Raw genomic sequence first — 12,875 nt, 5'->3', positions numbered from 1 at the left:
ACCCTATTTTTAGGACTATAATACACACAGGACTGTAATATGCACCAGACCATAATACACACCCAAGTTTTAGAGGAGGAAAGTAGGAAAAAAATTTTTGAAGCAAAAAATGGGGTAAGGTGTTTAATAATATAAATAACACTATATTTCTGCCGGCCCCCCACAGCAAGCCAGGTGAACTACATTCAGACTATAAGACACACACCCCTTTTCCTCCCAAATTTTGGGGGGCAATACATCTTAAAGTCTGAAAAATATGGTACCTATTCTCCACTGGCCTCTGCCAGCAGGTAGCCCTGCACACAGGACATCTCCTCACCACTTCTGCTACCACTGCCACCCCTGCTGTGGGACCAAAGGGAGCTGCCCCCCAACATACACTTCCTTGCATTTCTCTGGACAAACACCTGCTCACCTGCGAGAACACTGAGTGTATCAGGTGGGACAAGAACTTGGAGAAGAAAATGGAGATCACAGCTGCCTGCAGTGCCACTCAGACTGTCCCTTCTTTGTCTGCTCCACACACCTGCCCCTGGTCACTCAAACTTGCCAGGTCCCTGCTAATACCAACGATGTGGCTCCCCCAGGACCTGTTGGTCCCTGCACCTTCTCTGATGTCAAATATTGATCAGGACACAAGAGACACATTCCCTTACCCACATCGCACTGGTCACATTGAGTCTCTTCATTCTAATCACATTTTGGGAATTCTACTTCAACAGAATAGAGTCCTTGTTCATTCATTCATAACCACACAGCTTCTATTTTTGATTCCACAAACCTGCTAGCACCTGTTCTTCTTCCTGTGGTGTTTTGTGGAAATGAATCCCCAAAACAGCGAGTGTAGATCCACACCTTTCTCTTGTTTTAGCCAGCCATCGTCCAGTCCCTTTGGAAGTACACCAGTTTACACTCCCAAATCCATCTCTTCTATGGCCATCCCTTCCTCCATCACAACCAAGCCCTCTGCATATCTGATCTCTGAGCCTATGTTAGACCCTGAGGTCACCGTCATGGACACTACCCCACTTCCTGTGCTGTCCCATTCGGATCTCCTCCAGGCTCCCGTGTGAGACCCCTCCTCCCTTCCCAGGTCCGATACACTATGTAGCTGAGGCTTCCCACAGTCTTTTCTGTCGGCCCACCTGCATCAAAGAACCCCTACCTCCCCCAATCCATTGCAATGGCCCCCAAACCACCCCAATCCACATTAGGGACCCCTGATGCTCAGCAGAAGAGATCTCTGAAGCCAGGACTCCTGTTAGCACCAGACTACCCCTCAGGGGTTCCATAGTCACAAGTGCTCATGTAGACAGCACCTCTGCAGACTCGAACCCTGCCATGGACACCTGAGTTATGGAGGCTGCTCCTCCCTTCCCAGGCTGTGACTTTTCATTTTCCCTGTGGCTCTGGGGAGAACCACTCCCAACGACCATGGCACTACCTAACTCTGAGAACACACCACCCAGTTACAGCATTTTCTTGGTTTATGTGTCCTTGCATTTCCCTAAAAAAAAAAATAGCAGAGAGACCCAAGTTTCCTACTCTCCCTAGGATCCAGGGACCACCTCTCAGCCCACACCTGGAGCCAGCGATGGTCAGCAAGCTTAAACATCTGGGCTGAACAACTTCTGCAGCCCAGCTTGCCAGAGGCAGCACAGTGCTCCCAAGTAGTGCCAGTTTACAATGGCTGGACCCCACTGTTTGATACCACTGTTTACACCAAGCTGGCCATGGGTGACAACCCACATGCTGTCCCCATTGGCCCACCCTTCTTCCTGTTAATCTGCCTTTCTCCTGTGTCTTCACTCTAACTCAGCTGTGGAGGAAGAACTGACATGCATCGTGATGTGTTGAGCCAGTTGTAATGATGCACGATTTTTTGCATCCCAGTGACAGGGATGTGGCAGTAGTCACATGTTATGAGTGCAGGTGCTGACTCCTGAAATCTTGTTTTGAGTGTAAGGGATGAGAATCCAGGAGGAAGTAAGGTCCGAGGAAGGGAGAAGTGGGGTGACTTACCTTTGCCCCTTCCTTCTCCTTATCTATAAAAGGAGGCAGAGAATGTCTCCTTCACAGTGCGATTGGTAACATGCAAACAGGCTAATATTTGTGAAACACCCAGCAGAATCCTCAGCATAAAAGAAATGCATCCTTTTCCCTGTTTCTCAGCTCTTTGAAAATGGTGACTCATGTTAAAAGAATAGATAAAGAAGTCATAAGAGCCCAATATAATTTGTTTATTAGAATCCTAAAACTCACATATTAAAAGTTAATAGAAATCTCTCATATACTCAGACTTTCCTGCAATTTCTTAACAAAATACAGTTTTGCTATGTTTTGTTTTATTCTTTCATTTTTCAGTCTAAGCCACTTCTCAGACCCGCTGAAGGACGTCTCTGTAACTCACCTGCACCAGATACCTTTGCAGAAGCTTGGGAGATTTTTTTGTTTGTTTGTTGTTTAAGTATTTTTGAACTGACATAGTATTTTTTTAACTGATGTTGGGGAACCATTTTTTCCTGAAGTTTTTTTTGTTGTTGTATTTTTGGATTGACATGGAAAGAGTGAATGCCATTCCCTAATTTTTCTAATGGGCCCTTGTAAAAATGTTCTAAATTCAGAAAACCTTTGGCTCATATTCTGTGTGAGAGAAATTATCCCACATTTCCCTCTTCTTCTCCCTTTTTAGGGTTTTAACATTAACACAGGGCATACACATATTTTAGAGAAAATAGTAATTTTTAAGGTATAGTTAAAAAGCTATTTTCTAATTTAAAAATTGCCTGTTGGCTTATGTGTCCGTCCATTTACCTTTGTACCTTTAAAAATAATTCCATAGTGGTTTTTGTTACATTTAGAGCCAATATTGCCTGTTTAAAATTGTTTGTATATTGGGGTTGGGGGTGCAGAGCAACATTTGTGGATTTCTGGGGCTGGAAATGTCCTGATACTATGGAGATGAGAAGACTAATGGCCAGAGTCAAAATGTTTTGCCCAAATGAGTAGAATAGTCAATCAGTAGAAGAAATAGTCAGCAATGAAGTTTTCTGAGGACTGGGAGGGAGATAGGAGGGTAGAAGAGAAAAGTTCCCTTTGCCTCCCAATTTTCTTGGGAGAAGAAAGATACAAATTGGTAATAGTATAGGAGAAAAGTAGGGTGCAAAGTAGATCTAGGGGAAGCAGAGAGTACATGATCACATGATACTACAAGTGCAGGGGAAGAGAGAACTCAAAAGACACTATAATTACCATGGTAAAGAAATCACCGTTACACTGTGCCGGCCACGTAGGTCCAGAACTTGTGTTAAAGGAAAGTAAGTGCTGCTTCCATATCATTCTTACTCCTTGGGTCCAAAAGAAGTGATTTGTAGCCCCTGGAGCTGGTGTCCTTTGGAATTTCATTGAGGTCCCTACAGGTGTTCATCAGACTTGGTTCTGAGCGGGGGTCTGCAACGTTCCATCAAGCTATTTCCCTCCTTTAATGCTTCCTTCCTTTCACCATATTCTTACTCCCATAACATTTTATGTGGTCATCATGCTAATGGGCAGTTGTCACCTACATCCAGCTCTGTCATCTGAACTCTGGGAAAGGCACCTCTCCCTAGTAACTGAGTCATATTTATTCTAAACACCAGTTCTCTCTAACCAAAAGGTGCAGAATGAAATGAAATAACACAAAGATTATGATACTTCCGCCTCTCACATAAAACATTTCATATCATTAAACTTTGATTTTCACAGAAATAGATTTATTAGGCTCAGATGCACATAGTTTTTCAGATTGAATGTTGTCATTTTCAGAGGTGACGCTTCAGAGCACAGAGTTGGCTCTACCCATAGTCCTTCCTGCATTTCCCCGTAGGGGACTGCTTACCCAAGGTGAGTATTCCATCTTGTTAGAGGTGCCCTCTTGTAGCAGCACATATTATGGGATTGTTAGCATATACACACAGCAATAAGGGCAATGAATATTCCAGAGGAATTTAAGAGGAAGTCAGAGAGAAGGATTCTTCACAGAACAGAAACTGGATGTTGGGTAGTGCTGGGAGCTGGCTGTAGGAGTCCGTGGCTGTCTGCCCCTCTGCTTCCCACTATATGACTCTTGTCTCAGGGCCCGTGCTCTCTGTGACGTTCTGCCTATGCTCCGAGTTCTAGACAGTGTCCCGTCTTAAGGACAGAATCTGATTTATACATATTCCTGATATCAGAAATCTAAGACATGAGATATTGAGTACTTACATTACCATCCCCCCCAAATCTCACAGAGAACAAATCCTCCACCTTCAAAACTCTCTCTGGTATCCCTCACACGGCTCTCTGTGTCCACTTCCCTCTCTGCAGGGCACCCTTGACCTCTTCATTCCTCAGGCTGTAGATCAGCGGGTTCAGCATGGGGTTAAAAAGGCTGTAAAACAGAGAAAGGACCTTCTGCTGCTCCTCAGGCTGGCTGGATTTGGGAGCCATGTACATGACGATGGCGCTGCTGAAGAAGAGCCCGACCACACACAGGTGGGAGGAGCAGGTGGAGAAGACCTTCCTGCGGCCCTCCCCAGACTGGATCCTCAGGATGGCAAAGGGGATGCACGTGGAGGACACCACCACCGAGCACAGGGGCCCCACTAAGACAAACACAGAAGCAACAAAGATGACAAGCTGGTTGAGCCCAGTGTCAGCACAGGCCAGCTTGAGGACAGACAGGATCTCACAGAAGAAGTGGTTGACTTCACGAGGCCCACAGAAGGGCAGCCTCAGGATGAGAACCACATGGACCAGAGCCAGGAGGGAGCCACATGCCCAGGACGTGACAGCCAGGACCGTGCAGACTCTCCAGCTCATGATGACAGAGTAATGGAGGGGGTGGCAGATGGCCACGTACCGATCATAGGACATCATTACCAAGATGAGACATTCCGTGTGAGCAAAAGCCATGTGTAAAAAGGTCTGTATTATACATGGGACAAAGGAGATAGTTTTTTCCTTGTTCAGAAAGTTTTCCAGCATCTTTGGGACATTGTTGGAAGCATACGAAATATCAACAATGGCCAGGTGGGAGAGGAAGAAGTACATGGGGGTGTGCAGTCGGGAGTCCAGCCAGATGAGCCCCAGGATGACCCTGTTGCCCAGCAGGGTGATGGTGTAGAACAGGGCGAAGAAGCCAAAGAGGAGCATCTGCATCCTTGGGCTGAACGGGAATCCCAGCAGAATGAATTCTGTGACCCATGTCTGATTTTTCATCATCTGGCAACAGCGGCTGGGTGGGTCACTGCAGTGTGCTGTGTGCTAAGGAGCAAATGCAGATCTGGATCAGCTATGAAGCCCAAAGGGGTTTATGGTGTACAACTGTGTGCTGGCTCAGCTAGCAAACTCTTTCAGAGTCATCGTGTCAGTTCCTTTCATCCACACTTAAGCAGAAATTCTACAGCATTTGATGAACTTTGACTACAAGATCCGCATTTTCACCACCACAATGGCATCCACAGAGTGAACTGTTTTCCAGACTGACTTGTCCTCTCATTTTGGGGACTGGCCCACAGCTGTATTCTCACATAGCTTTGTATGCTAATTTATGTCATTTCAAAATGTTGTTCCTATGTCTCTTTCTCACTTGATTTGCTCCTATTATAGAACATGTGCAGAGTACTTTGCACTTTCAGGTGCTCAATAAATGAGCACAGAGTAAATATATGAATTAATGAATTAGGGAATGAGATTTACAAATGCAGTGACAAAGAGGTCCATTTTTCTCTGTGTCCACTAGGTTTAGACCTTTAGTAGATGTTGGCAGTAAGTTTTTTACTCACTGATGCTATGCAGGAGAATCTGGCTGACTCCCTCCTAGGCATGAGCAGAGCGACATCACTAATCTGGTCGGCATTCAGAGAAGGAATTTATGGTACAGAGTCAGGACAAGCAGTTATCTAGGTAAGGAGTTAACAATATGATATTACCCCAACCTCTTACGGGGCTTCTCCCTGGTTCTGAGTAGATGCTGTTTCTGGGACCTGCCACATTTGAATAGTGCCCAATACATTTATTGGATGGATGGATGGATGGATGGATGGATGGATGGATGGACAGACGGAAGCTATTATATTAGGAGTAACATCCTAAGTGTATATCTTGGAATTTAATCAAGTTCTTTGACTCTTCTTTCATTTACTCTGGCTGCCATTCCATCAACCATACAGCCACAGGGGAACCAAAAAGGAAAACCTAAAATGTCCCATAGAGATATACACCTACTACATGACAATTCATGAGAAACAAGATCATTCTCAATGAAGAGCTCAGATCTGCACATTCCAACCCAGCCTTAAGCCCAGAAAACTGCCTACCTGTAACCTGACCCTGTACTTCCTGTTCGGTATGCTGATTTCTGGATCCCTTCCTTCCTTCCTCCAGACCCCAGCTTCCCCAAATTACCACACTTTGCCAAAGGCCCTTTACTCGCTGTGGCACCAGCCTGGTCTTATCTCAGAGATGTTAGATTTAGAGGGAATTGCATGGAAGTGAGGAGAGACTTTGCAGGTTGGAGCTGAGGCTCTCACTCCCTCCAACAGTCTTGGAAAGAGGGACTTTGCAGGTGCCAGAGTCGCCCCTGTTCTCTTGACACAGGGACTGGGGCCTGCTCACTGACAGCACCAGCTATAAAGGTTTTAGGTGGGGCCATTTCCACTGAAACCCTCCTCGATTGTTCCTGAGGGTCCCTGAGGGAGATGGGGCAAGGACACAAAAGACACAGACATCATCTCTACCTGGAGAATTAGAAGATGTTTGTCTTTCTGTCTCCATTTCTCTGGGCTGTGCGGACAGATGTTCAGAAGAAAAGGAGCTGGTGTTATTGACTTAATACCCAACTGGATCCATGCACATGAAGCTCATATAGTAAGAAGGACAAACATACTCATGGGACCACATTGCAAATTGCAACCCCTAAGCATTTGGAGGGTGATGGGCTCCTGGATCTCAGCCTTGCCCCAGATAGAATTAGTGGAGCTTGGAGGAAGCAGAGCATCATCCTTGTGAAATAATGACTTAAAAACTGGCTTTGAACTCTTCCTCATTTTCTCCTAGATAACTCTCAGTTGGGTATTGGTAGATAAGGAAAACATTTCTATCAACCTTCCCACGCTTGGTGAGAAAGATGCTGAGACCTTTTTACATAGTACCTGAGGTTTCTATATAGAGTATTGGAACTAAGGGAAGATAGAAACCAGAGAAAGCTGGCCTTGAAGAGGTCTCTTGGGATTTAGAGGACAGGGAATGTCAAATTCATATCTTTACTATGATATACTCATGAAGTTCAGTGAACATTCTGGTAGAATGATGCCTTGGAATGAGGTGTCATTTTCATATAACACCAAATGTAAATAAATAATTTCCTGATTATTTCCTGAAATTTTTCCTGATTGTCTCTCTTATGAGTCAAGCCTGCATGTATATATGTGTATATTTACATGTGTTTGCTCAATGGGCAAAGTTCATTCACCAGAACAATTTCACTTCTTTTAGAGAGAAGTTGACTTTTAATGTGTATACGTCATGGTTCTCTGTTAACAAGGAAGGAAAGAAAATATGCCTATGGTTTTTGGTTTATATGCCTATGGTTTACACATCCTAATACATAATTCAAAACACACTTATTTCCATTGGCAAAACAAAGAAGCTCAAGGAATAACTGCCCTAAAACCTCCAAGAAAGTGATAAGAAAAGTTTAGAAGCCGTGCATAGTGGTTTAAAAACTAACAGAAGCACTTAACTAGATTAAATAAATTAACTCACTATCTAACACTGGAGATTTTAATAAATATTACTGAGATGAGTTTCAATTTCTATATAGTATCTCTCCATATATAAACACTTTATATTCATAGTTATTTATATGTAGATATTTAATTGAGTCATTTATTTATAATTCACTCATTCAATTTACACTTATTGAGTATCTGCTATATGTGGGCATTATCCTACATGCTGGAGAAGCAAACATTAATGAGATACTACCTTGAACTTCAAGGACATTAGGACATTACAGTTTTCCTGTACAGTGAGCCATGCAAATAAACAATTTGGGGGCTGTTTTAGAAGTGTGCACAGTATACCATGGAACAATGGGAAGGTGTGCTAGATTACTGTGAAGGGGATTTAGACTGGCCTCACAGTGAATGGGATGCTTAGACACCATGGGGGAAGACGTCAGATGGATGGGACATGCCAGGCGTACCTTAGGGTATGAGAAGGGCACAGCAAAGGAATAAGAATGACATTGGACAGAAGGTTCACAGACAAGCTTTGGCCCCATGCCATAGATATTGGACTTCATGTGGAATAAGGGTAGAATCGTATGGCTAAATATGTGATTACCAAGACTACTTGTTGTTTAGTGTAGAGGAATGTTTAAAAGAATAAGGTTGGAGGCTGTGAGGCCAAACTATCTAAAGAGTCCAGATGTGCAAGTGACAGATGACTACCTGAGTAAACACAGGGACAGGCAGGAGAGAGTGTGCTTGAAACATGTAAAGGAAACTCAGTTATCAGTATTTCATGATTTTTTTTCTGTAGGGTGAGGAAAAAAAGCAGAGGTCAGCTATTTCCCTAGTTTCTGGCTTATGTGGCTATGTAGAATGGTTTTATTCATTTATACAGACAACACTTTGGGAACAGTATTTGTGGCAAGAGATTAAAAGGAGTATAGTTTTTAACGTGATGGGCTTGATGGGCCTGGGGGATATATAGCTGGGTGTGTCCATTAAGCAATTAACTAAACTGTTTCAGAGTTCTTTAGAGATATCTAGGCCAAAGATAAGGATTTGGGAATCCCATGTATTAGGTGATAGAGGCAAGGTTAATTAAAAAGGTCATTTAAGGACAGCAGGTTCAGTGAGAAGAAAAGAAAAACTTTATCCTACGAATGACCAATATTTAATAGATGGACAGAGGAAGACACACCTCCAAAAGAGAGCAGGAAGACCAGAGAAATAGGCAGCAAATCAGAAAATATGAGTGAAGGAAATTGAAGAGCCATGTTTACTACCTACATGTTATGCCAGGACACAAACTAAGATATTCTCTGTAATCCTCTAAGTGACTCTGAGTCTGTTTTGAAGCTACAAGAAAATTCTGCATAGAGCCACACTGCAGTTAATGTTAGAGATTTTAAAAAGTAAAATAAAGCCTATGTCACTGAGAGAAAGCTATTATTGGCCTTAAAGAAAAGTGTAGCACTTTGAGCTTCATTTCCCATTTGCATTGACATGTCCAGGTGTGAGCATCAGGTAGCATGCATGGAACATTGTAATCTACAAAGAACCAGTCATTCAAAGGTTAGCCAGAAATAGCACACAAACACGCAGCAACGTCACTGTGAAAGTGAAAGCAGCTCTTACCCTGTGTGAAACAAGGACTGAGTGGGTAGACTGTGATGCCCAGGGTGGGGAGGCAGATGACCAGAGGTGGCCAATATGTGACTTTCCAATAGTGCCCCTGCCAGAAATCCATCACGTTCAAAGGGAGCTTCTGCTGGTACCCTGGAAACATCTATATTCCAGCAACGTTTCACATTATTCTTAATTGCTCAACACACTCAGAAAGGTCTGACAATTGGGAAAGTAATGGATTTCACAGCTTCTCATTTTTTTCCCAATTAGGGGACAAAATTCATCACCATCTCTCTTATCTCCAATGCCGCAGTGTAAACTCAAGGCAATAGACAAGGAGCGACATCGTCTTTACACACAAAAAAATCAGTATTGGATATTCACACAAAAAAATCAGTATTGGATATTCAGTATATTAATAAATGTGATTCTGGTTCTGGCTGGTGTGGCTCAGTGGATTGAGTTCTGGCTTGTGGACCAAAGAGTCTCGGGTCTGATTTCCAGTCTGGGCACAGGCCTGGGTTGCAGGGCCAGGTCCCCAGCAGGGGGTACACAAGAGGCAACCACACATTAATGTTTCTCCCTCTCTTTCTCTTCCCCTTCCTTCTCTAAATGAATGAATGAATGAATGAATGAATGAATGAATAAAATCTTTTTAAAAATAAATGTGATTCTGAAGAACAAATTGTATGTCTTAATTTGTTGTGGGTTTTTTTTTTCTTTAAGAAAACCATTATATTCTCCTTTTATCTCTCAACTGCTAAGCATGTGGTAGAGTCTTTAGGTGACAGAGAAGTGTTTCTCAAAGCCTGGTCCAGGGACCGCCAGCATGAAAACAGAACTTCACTCTTTATAAGGAAACAAAAAGCACTTTGTAAATTCTAAAGCTCAAAGTCAGTGTAAGGTGGTGTTTTTAAAAAAGCTTTCATACATGCAAGGAACCTTAGAGTCCCCTGTAACCAAAGGTATTGTGTTAAAGATAAGAATATTGATGCTAGAAAAAGTATGGCTTCTTCAAGACTGAAGGCATATACATTTAAGGCAAGAACCCAGGCATCTCAAATTGAGTGTATTCAAAATGGAATTCTTCATTTTCCCTGCCTTACTTTTCATAGTAGGTTTAATTGCTATGTCTCCAAGTTACTCAAATGAGAAACTGAGTCATTCTTGGCTCTTTTTCCTTTCCAAAATTACTTATGTTCTGTTCACTTCTCTGCATCATCAATGCTACTGCCGTAGACCACAGTCTATGGGGAATGCTTGGGTTAGAAGAGAAGAAAATAGGTTTGAGACCCAGAGTTAAAAAGGACCTAAAAACCATACATTTAGCATTCCTTCCTAATTTAATAATATAAACAGATATGGATTCACTACATCAATTGAAACTTTGTGATTTTTATTGATGGGCAGCTAGTTCATACTCCTCGATAACGGCTAAACGGGGAACAACTAAAGACGCAGCATTGCAGAAGAGCAGGCAGCAGAACCAGACAGAGCAGACTGAAGGAAAGGTCGATCTTCACTGTTTTGCCCATTTTTTCATTGTGTGTGCGCAGAAGCATAAATACCATTTGAAATCTGTTAATGGCAATAATGTTACCATCATGCCTCTATGTGACCAACACCTTAACTCCAAATATTTGATCTGTGATGTGCATATGAGCGATTTCTCATCACACAATTATTAAAATGTGTGATTTCTAATTTTTCCCATTAGAAACCAGCAAGTAACTTTTTTGTGTTTATTTTTTCTTTTGAAGAACTATGCACCACACGGAACTGTTCTGTTGTGTGGAGGAAGCTCAGCTGAAGAGGGAGGAGTCACAAAGAACTGACCGAATCCCTGGCTGGTGTGGCTCAGTGGATTGGGTGCCAGCTGGCGAACCAAAGGGTCGCTGCTTCCATTCCTGGGTCAGGGCACAGGCCTGCGTTGCCAGCAAGGTCCCCTCTAGGGGGCGCGTGAGAGGCAACCACACATTGATGTTTCTCTCCCTCTTTCTCCTTCCCTTCCCCTCTCTCTAAAAATAAATAAATAAAATATTTAGTAATAATAATAAAAGAACTGATTGAACTCATCAAAGGCTAAAATCTCCAAAAATATACTATAGAGCCCAGGGCCATGGTGGCTGGTTTCTCTCCTTTTATTTATTTATTTATTTTTAATTTTTATTTATTGATTTGAAAAAGAGAGAGACATCAATCTGTTGTTCCACCTATCCATCCATTCATTGGTTGATTCCTGTGTGTGCCCTGACTGGGGCTCGAACCCTAACCTCGGCATATGGGGACGATGCTCCAACAACTGGACTATGTGGCCAGGACACGGCAGCCAAAGTTGTTTCTTGTCTTCACACATCGTAGCAGTGAAAGTAGCAATATAATTATTGAGATGAGGAAAAGTCCTCATCTCAATGGCAACTTGTGTCATATATTAAAAAATCTGAAATACTTGTATATTACTCAAAGACTAGTGATTTATCATTGATCAAGAGAATAAAAGGGGTTTTTCATGGTTTTACAGCCAGAATGGGGACAAGCCAAAAGGAAGTTTAGGAGGGCCAAGAACATGAAGTGCAAGGCAAGTTTTCAGTCTCTTAGGTCGAGTTCTAGGTGAAATTCCCATGATTCAGTGATTACTGGTGTGGAATGGTCCCACGTACAGCATCTTAAATGGCCCCAAAGTCGTCTCATCTCCATGACTCGGGGCAGAGGGTGGTCAGAGACTTGAGATTCGCTGTCTCCTGCATCCACTGTCACAAAACCTGCAGACGACTGGGAACTGACCCTGAGGGTGAGCCCCCCACCTGTCAGTGCTCCTTCCACAAACTAGTTGGAAATACATTTAAGAAACGTCTAGTTTAAGCTTGTGTACTCTGCTTGGTCATATTCTCTATCTGGACTGATGGGGTTTTTTAAATATTTTACTTATTATTTTTAGAGAGAGAGGGGGAGAGAAACATCCATCAGCTGCCTCTTGTACATGCTCCCTCTGGGGACTGAACCTGCAACCCAGGCATATGTCCTGACTGGGAATCTGACTGGGAATGGAATCAGCCACCCCTCACTTCAGGGAATGACAGGGAATGACAGCCACCACCTGAACCACACTGGTGAGGGCTGGACCTCCATTTTGCTGCTAACTATACCTAAAAACCTCCCATTGCGTTCACGTCTATCTCTCGAAACAAAATCCTGCCTCTTCTAAGAGCTCAACCGGGAGCGGTAATGGACACATTGCTTCAATCTTGGTGCATGTCAGGAACGGTTCGGGAACCGCTCTCTCTCGTGCAGCCGTGGTCAAAAATACATTGAAAAAGGAATGAGTGCATGTGAATAAGAACAGTAAGCCCCCAAAAAGTTAAGTAATCTTGAACCCGGGTCCGTCTGACTGCGAGTCCAGGCTCCCCGCCCCAGCTCTCTTCCCTGTCCGCCTTGCTGCATGTAGGTAGCCGGGAGGCACAGGAGTGATGTGTGTGCCACGTGGCAAGACGGTCA

General features: G+C 43.3%; 1 protein-coding gene across 1 annotated transcript; it reads right to left on the bottom strand.

The window, feature by feature from the left end:
- Positions 1-4,308: 4,308 nt before the first annotated feature.
- LOC128628359 (olfactory receptor 2A5) lies at positions 4,309-5,241 on the bottom strand. The gene has a single exon (XM_053671814.1). The coding sequence runs from the start codon at positions 5,239-5,241 to the stop codon at positions 4,309-4,311; it is 933 nt and encodes a 310-aa protein (XP_053527789.1).
- Positions 5,242-12,875: the final 7,634 nt, after the last annotated feature.

Source organism: Artibeus jamaicensis, unplaced genomic scaffold, assembly GCF_021234435.1.
Source record: "Artibeus jamaicensis isolate MK-2021 breed Jamaican fruit bat unplaced genomic scaffold, CSHL_Jam_final contig_704, whole genome shotgun sequence".
Classification (NCBI taxonomy): Eukaryota; Metazoa; Chordata; class Mammalia; order Chiroptera; family Phyllostomidae; genus Artibeus; species Artibeus jamaicensis.
This window is presented reverse-complemented; position numbering and strand designations above follow the sequence as displayed.